General features: G+C 28.7%; 2 protein-coding genes across 7 annotated transcripts in view; one reads left to right on the top strand and one right to left on the bottom strand.

Moving 5' to 3' along the window:
* Positions 1-17,559, bottom strand: part of LOC129909803 (ubiquitin carboxyl-terminal hydrolase 30 homolog) — a 228,063-nt gene that overhangs the window by 60,474 nt on the left and 150,030 nt on the right. The gene's annotated exons all lie outside the window — the stretch shown is intronic.
* Positions 1-17,559, top strand: part of LOC129909798 (histone deacetylase 4) — a 116,502-nt gene that overhangs the window by 4,679 nt on the left and 94,264 nt on the right. For all 6 annotated transcript variants that reach the window (XM_055986885.1, XM_055986881.1, XM_055986876.1 and 3 more), the window contains exon 2: positions 6,639-6,766. In XM_055986885.1, coding sequence (XP_055842860.1) covers positions 6,733-6,766 — 34 coding nt within the window. In that variant the 5' untranslated portion in view covers positions 6,639-6,732. The remainder of the gene's footprint in view (positions 1-6,638; positions 6,767-17,559) is intronic.

Raw genomic sequence — 17,559 nt, forward strand, 5'->3', positions numbered from 1 at the left:
CAAGGAACTTTTTATAGAACGTTTAAGTCCCTACAAGAAAACATCTTGCTAATTTGAAAATATTGAATTTTCAGTGAATTAGAAAATTTTGAAAAGTAAAAAATGTTTTCATATTTTTTTTAACTTTGACCTCAAATATCTTTAGAATGGTTAGATTATTGAAAAAAATTATTAAGACCTTTCTTGAGGAACAATCTGTTTCCTGCAAGAATATGTCATGCGCGTTTGATTATTGTAATTTTTCAATTTGTTACAAAATTAAGAACAAAAAACGAATTTTTAAAGATTTTCTCGATTTTTGGACCTCAAATATCTACTAAACGGTTAGATAATTCAAAAAAGTGTATTTAACCTTTTTTGTAGAGCGTTCAATTTTCTACAAGAATATGTAAAAAAATTTGCTAAAAAGTCAATTAATAAAAAAATTATTTTTTTTTTGTAGAAGCTTTATGTAAAAATGGAAAATTGAAAAGCGGAGGACCTTCCCATTAAGATAAAGAGCTCATATTTGGTGAGTATATTCTAGAGGTGTCTAGCAATCGAGTTTTCGAAGTACCAAATAAAAAAAACGAATATCCATTTTTTTGACCCACCCTAATAACTATTCTTGAAAAAATCACCGCTTTACTTGATTTTTTAAGTATTGTTTATGGTAGGTTAGGGTTTATACAAAATCTAGGTTTTTTCCATCGTTAATGTTCTATCCTGACTTAACTTTTATAAATGTGATGAAATTTTAATTTTTTTTTAACATATTACTAGACACTTAAATTCGGCGACTATATCCTCTCGTTTGTTTGACAATCAAATACAATACACCATAAATACATACACCACATCCCTTTACCCTATTTTCGAATTAATAAGACTTGCACTAGCTTGTTTAAAATTTTATTTGGGTCACAGTCAGAATTTCGATAATAATTTATTGCATGATTTCATCCTTAATTTATGAACACTCAGTAATTAATCCAAGTTTGTATAACCCAATGGCATCGCCAGTTAAAAATTTATATCCAAAATCACACATTAAAACCTGAGAAAATAAAATTATTTTATTCTTGAAAAGTATCAGGTCATAAAGTCAACATTAATGGATGTGATTTAAATAAAGAAACGTTTATTTATATCTCTCCACAAAAATCGTTCATACTGTCATAACAAAAAAAAAAAAAAAAAAAACACAGAAAGAATCGTCAAGGCCACCTTTGCCATTATATTCCTGTTGTACCGTAATAATCGAGCTCGTAATACACACATCTGAAACGGTTTATCCATTAATTTCCCCCATACTACTTCGCCGGTGGCGGTCGGTCGGTGTTCTACTACTACCCAAATGATACTTCATACTTTACGACAATTTAATGCCTGCATACGTTTGAATTACGCCACCTCTCATTTTTAGGGGATATCGTCGGTCGTCGTAAGATACAACGACACCATCATAGCATAGCACAGAGGCACTGGCACAACTCGCACAGTGCAAGAACCCTCAAAGAAAAATGTGTTAGTCATCTTTTGTCGGTCGAATTGACGATTTTATTTGTCGTCGAATCGGATCGTTTCGTTGTTGTTGTGCTGAGCTGAGCTGAGCTGAACTGAAGAGGCGTTTTCACTTCCGCGTAATTTCCTATGCGTAGCGTTGCGCGGCAAAAAATCTTATTTAGCCTCCTATATAAACGACGACCAAAGACGTATGGCATGAAGCGCCTGCATGATGACATTTTCTTGGGTATTACGTAGCAGGCAAACTCAAAAAGAATACTCTGCCTGTTGTATTGCCCCCGTCAATATGCACACACTTGTTGGCTTTATATACATATGTATGTATATTATTATGTTCTTTATTGTTGTCCATTTGTTTTTTTTTTTTTTTTAAATGTCCTCTTTGCGAATTTGTATTTTTATACTTATCTCTCTATCTCTTTATACAACAGAAATATACAACATTATTACAATTTTAATCGTTGTCCAGTTGTGTTTTTTTTTTTTTTTGCAGACACAATTTTTTTCGATTTCCAAAGAAATAATTTTCTTTGGCATAAAATAAAAAATGCCGCCACTGCTTCCTCTTTTGTGTTATCTTTTGGACACTTTCTTCAATATGGACTTCCCTTTTGATGAATTTATAGGAAGTGGCATTATTATTTGTGAGTAATTAAATGTATGACAAAATATGAAAATTGCCTTAAAGATTGAGAAGATGAATTGAAATTTTATAAAACAATGTATTTTTAATAATTTTTCTAGTAATTTAATAAAATTTTTTAAGAATGGATTTATTTTTTTTTAAATTTTTGGCACTCACTTCCTTGAATTTTAACTTTTTTACTTTCTTATTATCAAAAAATGATTGATATTTTAATGTTGTTACTGATGCTTTTAAAACTGTAACACGTTAAGAAAAAAATTGGGTACATGGGGGTGTATACGTACTTTTTTTTTTAATAATAGTAGAATACCCCGTTTGAAAGCGATTAATTAAAAGCTTTACTTTCGTTAAGTAAGCGTCTAAGAAATATGTGGTTGCATAGCGATGACTTGTCAAGACATAGGGTTGCCAGGCTTTAAAAAAGTAACATTGTAAGATTTTTTTTTAAACTATATTGCATGTGACACAGCTTATATGACAAGTCCAAGACGTTGAAAGAAAATATTATGTTAAAGGCTTTTCAGATATTTGAAATTCGAATTCGATGAAAAAAGAACAACTTAGAAAAAAGTCGCTCAACAAAATTTATAACGAAACGTGATAGACATGATTGATATTGGAGTTCCTAGATTTTTAAAATATATAAAGCAAAAACAATCAAATAGATTTTTGTTAAATGATTAACATAACACAATTATGTACCTTGTATGTTTAAAATGAAGTCTTTGAACTAAATAAAACAAAAAGAGTTTCTTTCTCTCCATCGATCGTCTTTTGTTTTCCTTATCTTATTTTAAAGATTCTTATATGAACTGTTTAAATGAATTAAAACTTTCAACAAACTATTCACAAAAAAGTTTGCATAAATACTGTAATTAAAATTACGGCATTTTGAGGTACTTACAGAATTTTAGAAAAGTGGCATGTATTCTGAAAAAAAAAAATTACAACATTTTGGTCACTTACTTTAATTTTTTTTTTTGTTCAAGACTACTGACTCTTGCAAGGAATTGGAAAAGTTTCTAAGAGTATCATTTTTATGAAGAAGTGCATGTGACCTAAGACCTTTGAAGTCGGCAAGAAACATATTTATGCTCAAAAGTGGCGCATACCATTTTGATAAAAAAAAGATCATACTGTGTGATTCTGCAGAATATTTTTTAATTTCTGTTATTCTATCAAAGGAATAGATATCAAACATTTTTGTTTTCAAGTATTAATCTTAATTAAAACAAATCCTAAAAAAGGCAATTTTCCAGAAAGACGTAAATGTCCTTAAAGGAGTGCTTGTAAAAAAAAAATTTATCAAAGATATTTGAATCTCCAGATCCTTATGATACCATTAAAACAAAATTTTTGATTTTTTTTTATAAGACCGTAAATATTCGGAATTTGTTTCTTTATCCCCATTTTTTCTCACTAGTGTTAAAAATTTTTAATTTTCAATATTGGACCTAAAAGTTTCGAAAACAACGAACTGAAAATGTCGCCTCAAAATATTTTTTAATTTAAATATTAATTTAATTAAACCTTAAACTAGTTTTTTTTCAAATCTATAACTCTCATATTAATCAGTTCATATCAACGATCGAAATATTTGAGCACAACAGTTTTTTGTATAAATACAAATTTTCATTGGAATGATAATTACCGGAAGAAAATTCGCAAATAAATCTTTTAAGTCATTTTCGGGGCATTTCAGTCGAAAACTTAATATTTGCTTCAGGAAATTTACAACCATAAATTGTCTACTATAGAAATGTGCTTTTCATATTTCTTCGCAGCGTCGAATATTTTTTAACTAAATTAAAAAAAAAAAAAACGTACAAATGAAAAATAATAGAACTTCGAAAATACACATACATAAAGATAAATAAAATGCAAGACTGGGTCGCACGAACTTGCTCTTAGAGTTAAAGTTGCTTAAATTTTTAAGACTTTTTATATAGAAATTTGGAAAAAAAAATAAAATTCGTTTTTTAAAAAAATAAAATTAAATCTAAAATTAAATTGCCCTCCAAAACAAGTATGCAGTTTTGATTGATGTATTAGCATGCATTTTTAGAAAAAAAATTTTCAAAATCGTTAGAGCCGTTTTTAAAAAAACTAACTTTTTATAAATAATTTTTTGGAAAAAAAGTTTTAAAATAAAATTGGTATGCCATTTTGTAGAAATCACTAATTAACATCTAAAAACAAAATTTAAAAAAAATTCAATGTCCCGTTTTCGAAAATTTGATTTTTCAAAAAAAAAATTTCAAATTTTTTTTTAAAAATCCAAAAATTATTTTTTTGGAAATTTTATTTTTGGTTTATATTTAAATTATATAAATGCTTCTTCACAAAAAGTTTCGTTGAAATCGAATAAGCAGTTTCGGAGATAATCGGATTTGAAAAAAACCGTTCTATGGCAGGTACCGTTAATAATGATTTTCAAAAAAAAATTTTTTCATTGAAAGATAGACCTTAGCTTAAAATTAACATTTAAATTTTTTAAACAAAATCGTTAGAGCCGTTTTCGAGATATTTCAATTTTACTTAAATCGGTACCGTACCGTTATTTTTGGTCCAAAATACTTAATTCCAAGAATCCTTCTGGAGAGTCGCCAAATAACGCTACATACCAAGTTTGACATTAATCGGTCCATCCGTTTAGGCTGTAGCTCCTTATACAGACAGACAGACAGACGGACTTCCGGAACTCACTTTTTTGGCATTGTCTACCATCGTAATGTCATGGAAAAATGTTATCTCAACTCTTTTTTTTGTACGAATGCATAACTTGATATATAGTACCTATATCGCAAGTAAAAATGGTACATGGGGGCGTATACGTACTTTTTTTTTTTGGTTTCTAAGAAATTGGTACGAGTGACTTGTTAAATCTGCTGTGCCCAAACTAAATTCTATTAACAATTGGGGTTCACAGTGAATAAATAAAGAAATACTTAATGTGACAGAAAAAGAATATTATCAAAATCCTGATGGTACAATTCTATAAAATGAAATTATGTATGTAGTTTTATTAATTTTTTTTTTCGGTACAGAATTAGATTTTTGTTTTTTCCTAAATCATTGGCTGTTTCATGAATCAAATTCAATAAGGAGTTATTAATCGAACTGCCCATATTATTCCAATTGTCACAGATAACTCAAAAGTCACAGTCACAGAAATTCGTTTTTGACTTCACCGCCATCTGTCTTTCATTTAAAACTTGAAGTTTTTTTATAAAACAGGTTCGTAACTCAAAATGATTCTATTTTTAAAAAAATCGGGCTATAAAAAATTATTTTTTTTTCTTCAATTTCACAGTCAAAAAATCATTACTTGATCGTGTTTCTATTAGATCTCATTGAATTTCATCTGTTGAAAACTGAAGAAGCGGCCAAAAACTTTATTTTCCTCAGTAAATCAATTATCAAATGCAGCTGGTTAGCAGATAATAAAAGCGCTACTATCACCTTGTTGCGATTACACAAAATCCCTTCTGATTTACTCAGCCGATAAGTATTTTTCAACACCTGGCGCTTGATGATAGTAAAGTTTGAAAGATCCTCTAAAAGATCTTCCAAAATGTTCTACAAAAATCAGTTCTCCCTATAATTTCATCAATATAGTATTGACTGCACTTTTAAGATAAAATTTGCAAGTATTTTTTTTCTGGGGAGGTTTCAAATATCTTCTCAAATATCATTAACAAAAAAAAAAACAAAAATATAAAAAAAAAAATATAATTTCAACAATAGCAGGTTAAAAATAATTTTTCAAAAGATAGATATATTTTGTAATTATATTTGTCACACGCATACCCACTAAACAAAAACAACACATCTTTTATTTTTCATTTGATGCCGACACGCGTCGAATTTGTTTCTCACTTTACAAATTGATGCGAATTTTCTCTGTTTTTCTTTTTTTTTAAATTTAATTTCTTGTTTTTTTGTTTGTAAATTTTCACAGCAGGAGACACTTTTCTCTGTTTTAAAATTAAAATTGTCTTCAAAGTGCGGAAAAAACTTACGTCAATTGCTTACGTATATGCGGGATTTTCCCAAAATTTGACTAATTTAAGATTAAACAAAAAATCAAATAAAGACAAAAAAAAAAAACAATTAAATTAAATTTATTTTATTAGGTTTACCTTAATATTTAATCGAATATTTTTAAAATATGACACATCCAATGTCTATCGTAAACTCTTTATGTTATTGATGAAAACAAGAAATGATGAATCAGCTGGACAAAAAAAATTTACTTGACCTTTATAAAAAAAAAATTAAGTTCATTATTTTAGTTAATTAAAAATTCATCTATTGACAAACAAATATTTTTTTGTTGAATGAATGGACATGCTATTTTTAAAATTAATATGTTGTTTTATTTTAGATATAATATTTGTATAACATTTTTTTTTTTTAGACTTTTTTATGATTTTATTTTTAAATAATTTGAATATAAATATTTTTTTAATTTATGTATTTTCAGTTTTAAAATAAACAATGACAACCACATAATATACTCAAGTTTCGTCCTCTTTGTTATTGAAAACCAAAAGTTGATATAACAACAAATAATCAGAATGACAAGTCCTGACGGAAGAATTGTGACTCATGGTAAGTAATTAATTGATTAAGGCTCGTAAATATAACTTTCAAACAGAATTTGTGTACTTGCGTTGTGGCACACAAATTTGAACCTACATAGTGAATTCCTAATAAAAAGTAGTTCACAATTGTATTTCAAGAAGGTGAATTTGATTTGCAAAAGTTTTAATTTACTTTCGAAATTTAAGAAAAAAAGTCAAATTAGTTTGCTTTGATGATTAATTTGCAAAAAGGTCAAATTAATATGAACTAGCGGAAAATATTAAGGGATCTAAAATATAATAAAATTTTTTTGAGGTTTACCACTAGATTGCACGAGAAAATTAAGGAGTACTTTAAAAACTTGAATTTAGGTAGGTAGTAGAGTAACTAAAGCAAATTATTAGGGAACCAGGCCGAAAAGCTCTGATTTTGACGATTTTTTTTTTCAAACGTAGGTAATTAAAAATACTTTAAAGTCTATAGATTAAAAATTGCCGGTGTTGCCGTATTGTTTTTTAAAATTAAAATTAATTTTTTTTTTACAAAACCATTTTTTTGCTTAAATTTCATAAAACAAATGATAGCAAAAGATTCTCTAGGTAATTTAAGGAAAATATATAAAAGGCAGTAAGGGACAATCTTCCATCGTTTAAGCGATAAATGCAATTTTCTAACATTCTGACCTCAAACACAAAAAAAAATATTTTAAAAACAACGGCAACACCTACAATATTTTAAAATACATTTTTAAAAAGCCAGAAGCTCATTCTTATCTCTTAAATTTAAATCCACTAAATTTAATCAAGACTTTTTGAAAAAATGGTCCTCAAACTCAGAATTAAAAAAAAAAATGTTATTAGAAAAATTTAAAATGACTTTTTTCCAAACTTTTTCTAATAAAATATGAATTTATTTAAAAAAAATTTTTCGCCATTAATATTATCAGTTGAATTTCGAAGCAAAAAAGGTAAAATATTTTACACTTTTGAAAAAAAAATGAAAAATTACTTCAATTTCAATGGTTTTTTTTTTATTCAAACTGAATTTTTGCATTGAAATAATTAATTTTCTCAAAGACTGTGGTAAATAGGAACTTTAAATTTTTGCTATTTAGCTTTCAACAGTAAGGGTTATTAAATTAATAAAAAATAATTTTATGTTTAGATGTTGAACTTTAAAAAAAAAAATAAGTTGCATTTTTTTTTCAAAACTTTTATTAAAAAAAGTTCTTCGAAAATGAAATACTTTTTAATTTTTTTCATAAACCGTAATACATATTGACATTTCCTTTTATAATTTGAAATCATAATAAATGCGGCCAAAAAAATTTGAAAATAAATGCATTTTATATTACAACCAAGTTAAAAAAACGACATGTTAAAATGTTTTCAATAATTTTTTTTTTCAAAAATCTGAGTTTAATTACCATTCTTTCAAAAGCCGTTCATTCAATTAACTTAATTTTAATTTTACATATATGAATAAGCTTCTAGCTTTTAAAAAATGTATATTTGAATATTGTAGGTGTTGCCGTTGTGTTCAAATATTTTTTTTTTTATTTGAAGTCAATTAATAAGAAAATTGCATCTATCGCTTGAACTATGGAAGATTGTCCCTCACTCCCATATATTTTTTTTCCTTGAATTTCCTAGACAATCTTTTGGCATCAATTAATTTATGAAATTTAAGAAAAATATTTGAAAAAAATTCGTTTTTGTTCACAAAAATCTTTAATTAAATTTTAAAAAATCAAAACGGCAACTCCGGCAATTTTTAATCTATAGACTTTATTTTTTTTTACCGACGTTTGAAAAAAAAGATCATCAAAATCTAAGCTGTTCGGCCGGGTTCCCTAATATTGTGGAAAATTAATTCAAGCTCTCAAAACAATCTTTAATTTTCTCGTACAGTCAGCGATCAAAAGATCCTTTTCCGTTCAAAATTCGATATATCAGCGTCGAAATGTTGGTATACTTAAAAAATTTAATTCAAGTTATCCGATCCATGTTGTGGTTAGGTTGGAAAATGTTTGTCCAAGTTTGTTTGGTATTCAATAGGATTGACCCGAACACATAGCTTGAATTTTGTCAAAACTAGAAAGTTTAAGCTTTTAAACCCTTTTAAACCTTTTTAAAATTGCAGTTGCTACCATTTTTTAGGGAATAACAGTTCCTTGAAAACCCTCAAAAAATTTAAAATTTTTTAATTTGTTCCTCTAGTGTATAAAATAAACAAATAATGGTAATAGTTCAGTCAAAACAGCACTACCGCATAAAGGTGAATTATATAGGCAATTATGAACAAATGGATTGCCATCCAATACAAAAAGTGCCTAATCTGCTTTTCGAAATAAAAATTTTAATTTCAAATACATTCAAAAAAAAGAGAAGCGACCATTATTTCATAAACTAACTTCTAATAAAATTATAACAAAGACATTCTTAGATTGCAAACAAACATATTCAATACTAATCAAAATTCTTAAATGCAATTGTTTCCTTTTTTAAAGGCACATTTAATAGCCTTCGGATTAAGTATTTTTTTTTTTTAACTGTCAAAACAAAAGAAAGAAGAAGACAAAATTTCTTCTTTCCATTTAAGTCTTGAATTTGTATACCCGTTTCCCTTAATTCTCTTCAATATTCCATTGTCTTGTTTTATTTTTGTTATAATTTCAAAAATGTTTTGACATTTAGTAAATTATGAAGTGATCGATTAAAATTTAAATTAAAAGCAAACGAAGAAAAAAAAAATCAATTTTAATTGAAAACTTTTTTTACTTCCTATACCTTCATTTGTATCAGAAAAAAAATATAATAAAACATGAATAATGTTTCGAAGCCACAAGTTCTTAAAAAAAAAAAAAATAACCTACAACCAAACAGACTAAGAAGAAGAGAAATACGGACGAGGAAACAAAAATGACACGTGTTGGAGTTTCGATTTACCTTACGCATAAACTTTTACTAAAAAATTCAAAAAAAAAAAAAAAAAAGGAAACAATTCCTACTCGTACATATGTATATTGTATAGCTACCCCAAAGCTTGAGTTTTGTTATTTTTGATTTTTCTCTTTGCTTTCTCTATACTCTACAACACTTTTGAGTTCTGAATCTCTGATATGTTTTGGAAGGCAAAAAATTGTTTCCTTTTTTTTGTATGTATCTATACTTGTTATTATTTATATAATGTTTATATGTATGTATGTACGACAAAGTGTTCAAGGATAAAGCTTTGACACTAGGAAACCAAAAACGCCTCTTTCCCACCCACAAATTCTAGATATTCTTTGGCTTTTATCTGTGTGTGTGTTTGTGAGTTTTGTGTTTAGAAGAGCAAGGATAAAACATTTTTGGTTAAAGAAGAAAGCAAAAAAAAAAAAACAACATGAAAACAAAAATAACATCTCAGCCATCTGGGTCAGGAATCAGGATTCAAGGAAATGAGAAAGCTTTTTGCAGACAAATTTACAGGTGGAGACAACAAAGAGCATTAATGATGCTTGATGATTATTATTTTTTTTTTCAAAGTGAAATTTTTAAAATTGAAAACAAAAAAGTCATGAAGTTCAAAAAGAAATTATAGACGGCGGACTTCGTTACGCCTCTTCTGCTATTTACTTCCAATTTTTGAGTGTGTCAATCTTTTCCAAAAATAATCATTTTTATTAAAAAACAAAACCGACTTTCATGGTTATGATTTCTCTAATAGTTTCTATGGCTAGAACGGAACGAAATTGTAATGGGAATTGTAACATGGCGGCCACCAGCTTTCTAATAGAAAAAGAATTATCAAAATTGGTTCACTCAGTCCAAAGTTATTAGGTAACAAATACAAAAAACAGTCCTCCTTTTTGGAAGTCGGTAAAAAATCGGGCAACAACATCAAATGTATTTCTTTTTTATGTTTGTTACCTCAGAACTTCCAACTGAGCGAACCGATTTTGATAGTTTTTTTTTTGTTAGTTCAAAGCTTCCAGTGCAGTCCCATTTCAATTAATTCCATTGCTGATTAATATATTTATATCTTGAAAATGTTATTTCCTCAAATAAAAAAACTTTTCAAAAGAACTGATGAAATTATTTTTTTTTTTTTGTTTAAATTCTTTCGTTTCATAGGTGGAATAGGTGGCTTGGGGTGTTTTCATAAACGTCCGCCTAATTTAGGCCTGCGTTAGACGTGTTCATAAAGTCAGATCTGCGATCGTAATAACTCAGTCCAACTGCAGTACCTGGCTATTCAAAAACGTCATTATGTCGTCAACATCGGGCAGATTGCGCTTTAACTATACTCTAAAAATATTTTTTCTTTTTAACAGATTTTGGCTTCGTTTGGTTTTTTTATTTGTGCCAAGTAGCAAAATCGAAAATAATAATAACCGGGTGCGCTACTCGTGAAGAAGTTCAAATTACTAAGACGAAAATTTGTAACTTAAATGCTGTCGCGCCCCATTTAGTTTTGTGAAAATAAATCTTGGTAGATTCTCAAACTTAGCCGATATGCACACAAAATTTCATAAAAAAAATCGTTCCAAAAAAAATGTAAAAACTAAAATTTTCAGTGGACCACCCTAACCATGTAGTTGTATGAAAATAGATGCTGGCCGATTCTTAGATTTACCCAATATACCCACAAAATTTAATAAAAATCGTTTCAAAATTATATATAAAAAAAAATTTGGTTGAACCACCCTAACCATTTTATGCTATAAAAATTCATGTTGGCCAATTCTCAGACCTACGCGAAATACACAAAATTTTTCGTAAAGATCGTACCAAAAAGATATAAAAAATTTGGCTGGACCACCCAAACAATTTAGAGGTATGAAAAATAGATATTGGCCGATTCTCATACCTACCCGATATGCGTACAAAATTTCATAAAAATCAGTGCAGTCGTTTCGGAGGAGTTTGGTAACAAACACCCTCAAAATTTCAAGTTATCGTCAAAAAACCGTTTTTCAACTCAGGCATTTATCGGTCAATTTCAGATTTTCTTTTTGAAAATGTTTTGTTGTTATGCTCAAGCACCAAATTGGGTGTAGATTTTATGGGCTGAGTCTCAAAGTACAACATTTTTTCTCCGTTTTTTAGAGTTCGGAGACCGTTTTAAGCTACATTTTTTAAACAGTTTTATTGTTCTATTTATGCTGAATAAGAAAAGTTTTAATTCATCAAAATTAGTTAGACGTTATGGAAGTTGTTATTTTTTTTACTCGAGAAAGAAATTTAATTTTTTTGGGACAGTGAAAGAAATGAAAAATTAATTTCTCTGTTCATAATAATGGTAGAAAATTTTGTATGGCCTTAATTTTTAGAAAAAATGTTATTCTTTGTAACTACGTTAAAAAAATTGATCGAAATGAAATCTTTTTTTTTTTTTTTTTTTTTTTTTGACGGGAGGAAATCTTCAAAAGACACTTGGCAGTATTCGACACCAAGTAGTGTGGGACTCTTAACCACTAAAACCACCTCTTTATCAGGACCAATCTTGAGAGATCGACATCAGATTTTTCTTTCTTAACTTTGTAAAATCACTTTGGGGGAAGTTTAAACTTTTAATACTTTCCCATGTTTTTTTAGACCATAAGCTCATGAGGCTTGGTTCTTCTTAATCTCCGAACATGGTTTCTAGTATTCAAGACGGACACCATTTCAGAATTAGTATGACAGTCTCTGATTATGGGATACAGCGTATTTTTTAACAACTTCTGTAACCGTTTCTATTTGTAAGTCACGATGTAGATCGCTATTTCTTATGTACCAAGGTGCATTAACTATTCCACGAAGGACTTTGTTTTGGAATTTTTGGATGATTTCGGTATTTGTTTTCTTTGTACAGCCCCATAATTGGATACCATAGGTCCAAACAGGCTTTAGTACTTGATTATACAGCATTATTTTGTTTTGGGTTGATAAATCAGAGTTGTTACCAAGTAACCAGCTCTTTCCACTTTAGCTTTGCATCCAAAGTCATTCCAAGGTATTTGGCCGTATTGGCGTAAGGTACAGCTTGATTATTAATGAATATTGGAATATTGTTTATCTTTTTATTTGTAAAGTTTATATGTGAAGATTTTGTTTCATTGAGTTTGATACGCCATTTTTCGGTCCAATCTCTGACTGTGTCGACGGCATATTGCAGCTTTACTGCTCCCCTAGAGACACATTTGTCGGGTACCAAAATTGCGGTATCATCTGCTAAAGTAGCCATTATGGTGTGATTCCCAACTGGGATATCCCTTGTGTATAGTAAATACAGGGTAGGACCTAGGACACTTCCTTGTGGTACACCGGCTTCTATTTTCTTCAATTCCGAATATTCTTGATCGTACCTTACTCTAAACAATCGGTCTGAGATGTACGATTTTAATATTTCATAGTACCTACTGTCTGGGAAGATCCCTTTGCAGTTTGTACTCAAGTCCCTCATGCCAAACCTTGTCAAAGGCTTGAGCAACATCTAAGAAAATAGCTGAACATACTTGTTTTTCTTCTAATGCTTTTTCTATTATATCCGTTATTCTATGAACTTGGTCTATCGTGGAATGTTTATTTCTAAAGCCAAACTGATGATTTGGGATTAACCTTCTTTCTTCTATAATTTTGCTAAGTCTCTTCAGAAGCAGTTTTGCAAAAACTTTTGCCATAATTGGTATAAGCGATATTGGTCTGTAAGACGTCACTTCTGTAGGTGGCTTACCTTGCTTGGGTATGACAATAACTTCAGCAATTTTCCAATGGTGTGGGACATACCGTTGCTTAAGGCATGCATTTATTATATATTGGAGTTTTATGAAGGCTTTCAAAGGCATTTCTTTCATAACCTGAGCAGTAATTAGATCGTAACCTGGTGATTTTTTATTTGATAGTTGATGTAAACACATACTTTTTATTTCTTTTAATCTTACAATTGGTATTTCACTTTCATCTATCTTATCAACTAACTGTAAGCTATTTTCAGCCGCGTTTGTTGGGTATGGCTTAAAAACATTCGCAAGATGCTCCGCCGAAAAGGTTAGCTTTTTCTTTTGGGTTACCGATCCATTTCCCATCTTGAGATTTCAAGGGAGAGTTTAGTAACTGCGGTCTTTTCAGGCGCTTGGCTGCTTTCCATAGCGAAAAATCGGTTGAAGCATCAGTCGTTAAATTCTTTAGGAATGTACTGAGTGAATCATTTTTGAATTTATAAATTTGTTTTTTAAGATTGTTGCTTATACGGTTAAACGTTGTTTTATCATCTGGAAATCTAGTATTTTGCCATTTTCTTCGAGCTCTTCTTTTCTCTATTATCAACTCTCTTATCTTTAAAGGATATTTTATTTCATTTTGTCTTCTATTAGAAAATGTTGGAGTACTTTCTTCAGCGGCCTGTTGCACATCAGCAATAAATTGTTCCACTTCATGGTCAATTTGCTCGATTGTGTCCATGGGAGATCTTAAATTTATAAAACTTTAAAGCCTTTCTCTAAAATCACTCCAGTTTGTTTTCTTATTTACAAGCTTTGGATTGCTTTTTTCTATTACTTCCGATTCACTTAGTGTTAGAATCACTGGAGTATGATCTGATGACAAGTCATAATTACCTTCGACACTAATGTGATTTCGTTTGATTCCTTTAGCTACGAAAAAGTCATGAAATCTGAAAACATTGAAAACGGTTTTTTGACGATAACTTGAAATTTTGAGGGTCTACGAAAAATTTCAAGTGCCGAAATATGATGTATACTCAGTAATACCTTCAACATCTGCTAGCATTTTCAAAGTAATTGACATGATTTCTGTTATGTAACACAGTGTTATTGATGACACGTTTCTTTCACTTTTGCATTCAAATGACATTGACCACAAATACTCCTGACAAAAAACTACTGTCTATCCGAGAAGCAGTCTAATACATGTGCGAACGCATGTAAATTATTGCATTATGACTCGTTATCTGAAACTATGCTAACGCCGATCGATGTTTATAAAAACAAACCTACAAAACTTGTAAGGCTATTTAAATCTAATGCAATGGTTTGTTTATGATCGTACTATGAAGTTATTTAGGTAAACATAAGTTCAATGTAATACTTCACGCGTGTGGATTTAATTTTAAGGCTACTTTCATGTGCATTAAATGCAAAAAAAGGTGTAACGTCCATTTAAGAACTGAAACAAGTGAAGGTTATCAATATCGACTCGAAATTAATCGATTTAAGGAAGCTTGTACTAGACGAGGAATTTAAGTCAATAATAAAGTTAACGCGTGTGGATTTAATTTAAGAAAAATTCACAATGCTAACCGGAACTGAACACACAATCGACAATTTCATGGAAATTTACTTAAAAAATAATGACAATGTAAATAAGTTAGGCCCCCTTCTGTGCCAACATATTTATAATTTAACCATTGTATACTTTAATATAAATGAACAATGTTATCTAAATGAAACTTGGCATAAAAGTTTTCTTTTTCAAAAAGAATAAAGGATCAAAAGATTCTATGCCTAGTAAAATTTGTGTGGAAAGTTGTTTTTTTTTTCGCGAGAAAAAGTGAAAGGGTGAAATAAAACAAAACAGTGAAAAAGTTACTTGTGGAATGTAATCATACATGACACTTTTTTTTAAAGTTTTTTTGTTATGCCAAAGGCAAGGATTCCTGGTTTTACAATACAATAGGCAAAATATAACCGGAACCCTTGTAAAAAACATGATTACTGATGAAATTCGGCAATGGGAATTTTCTATGAGGGAATCCTAAAAAGTAGGTATTTTTGGTCAAAGGGTGTTTTTTTTTTTAGAAATAAGGAAAATTCGCGATATACATTAGGGTGGGTCAGAAAAAATCAAAATTCTTTTTATTTTGATTTGGTACTCCGAAAAATCGATTGCTAGACACCTCTAGAATATACACAACAAATATGAGCTCTTAATATTAATGGGAAGATCCTCCGCTTCGCAATTTTCCATTTTTACATCAAGCTTTTACTAAAAAGAAATCATTTTTTTAAAATCGACTTTTTAGCAAATTTCTTTACATATTCTTGTAGGAAATTGAACGCTCTACAAAAAAGGTCTTGTGCACTTTTTTCGTTTATTTAACCGCTTAATAGATATTTGAGGTCCAAAAATCGAGAAAATCTAAGAATTCGGTTTTTGTTCTTAATTTTGTAACAAATTGAAAAATTATTGAAATCAAATGTGCAAGACATATTCTTGTAGGAAACAGATTTCTTCACAAAAAAGGTCTTGTTAACTTTTTTCATAAATCTTAAGATTTTTGGAATTAATTTTTTTGGACCAAAAATAACGGTACTAGTCATATACCGATTTTAGTTAAGTTGAAATTGCTCAAAAACGGCTCCAACGATTTTGTTTAAAAAATTCAAATGTAAGTTTTACAATAAGGTCTATCTTCTAATGACAAAATTTATTTTTGAAAATCATTATTAACGGTACCTGTCATGGAATCGTTTTTTTTTTTAATCCGAATTGCATCGAAACTGCTTGTTCGATTTTAACGAAACTTTTTGTGAAGAAGCATTTATATAATTTTAATATAAGCCAAAACTAAAATTTCGCAAAAAAATAATATTTGGATTTTTTTTTTCAAAAATCAAATTTTGGAAAACGCGACATTGAATTATTTTGAAATTCTGTTTTTAGGTGTTTTATTTTAAAACTTTTTTTCCAAAAAAATTATTTATACAAAATTAGTTTTTTATAAAACGGCTCTAACGATTTTGAAAATTTTTTTTTCTAAAAATGCACCTTTTTTTTGGAGGGCAATTTGATTTCAGATTTTGTTTTATTTTTTTTTTTTAAAGAATTTTATATTTTTTTTTCGATTTTTTTGTTTTGTTTTTATATACCTAGATTTCCCAAATTTCTATATAAAAAGCAAAATCGTGCATTTTATTTTTTCTTAGATTGAAAAATAGTGAAAATCTTGCCACCTGCTTTTTGCTAAGCAAACTTGAACGCTTATAAGCTTATTGTTTAATATCACATCTAACTTTTTAACAATTTTATAGCTTTTAAGAATTTTGCTCATAAATTTATTAATTGCTAATCGACAAATTTTTTCGACATGCATTGGGAATTTTAAAAAGCATTTTTTATTTTTGTACCGAAAACACTTTTATTAAAATCGGAGGCTTATGAGCAAATACATGCGACAATGATGTGTATATTATTCAATTTTACTATAAAATTTATTTTATTATTCATCATTTTATGTGTCATAGGAATGCCCGGCTAAGAATAACCGACAAACAAAAGCAACAAACAAAGCATTAAAATGCATTATAAATCCTTTTGATGTTATGCTTTGTGGTTTTAAACAAGAGAAGAATATAAAAAAAAGTGTTTTTAAATCAATTTGCTGTTTATAACATTCCAAAAAAAGGCTGAAAAAAAAAATAGTAGAAATAATGATTTAAATCATTTTTCTGGGAAAATTTGTTATTATTCTGGAATTTATTAAAAAAACAAACAAACAAACAAAAATCGAGATGATAACAGAAATCAATTTACATTATGTATAACTTTTCTATACATAAGATGACAGACTGGATTTTTAATTTTGTTTTTGTCAAAGTTTATTGATTTATTTATCGCTTTTCAAGATTGATATCTCATTTAAAGGGACTCTTAAATACTTTTACTATCTTCGAATCTCTATAAAATTTTACTCCAAATTAATAAAAACTTTATTGCCGAAGAAAAAGTAGAATGGTCATCATCTATAGAATTTCATAGGAAATGAATCTAATAATACTAAAAACTAAAAGTCCAATCTGGCATCATAATAAAGTGATCCATTGCGGGGTGACA

This window comes from Episyrphus balteatus, chromosome 2 (assembly GCF_945859705.1).
Source record: "Episyrphus balteatus chromosome 2, idEpiBalt1.1, whole genome shotgun sequence".
NCBI classification, from domain to species: Eukaryota; Metazoa; Arthropoda; class Insecta; order Diptera; family Syrphidae; genus Episyrphus; species Episyrphus balteatus.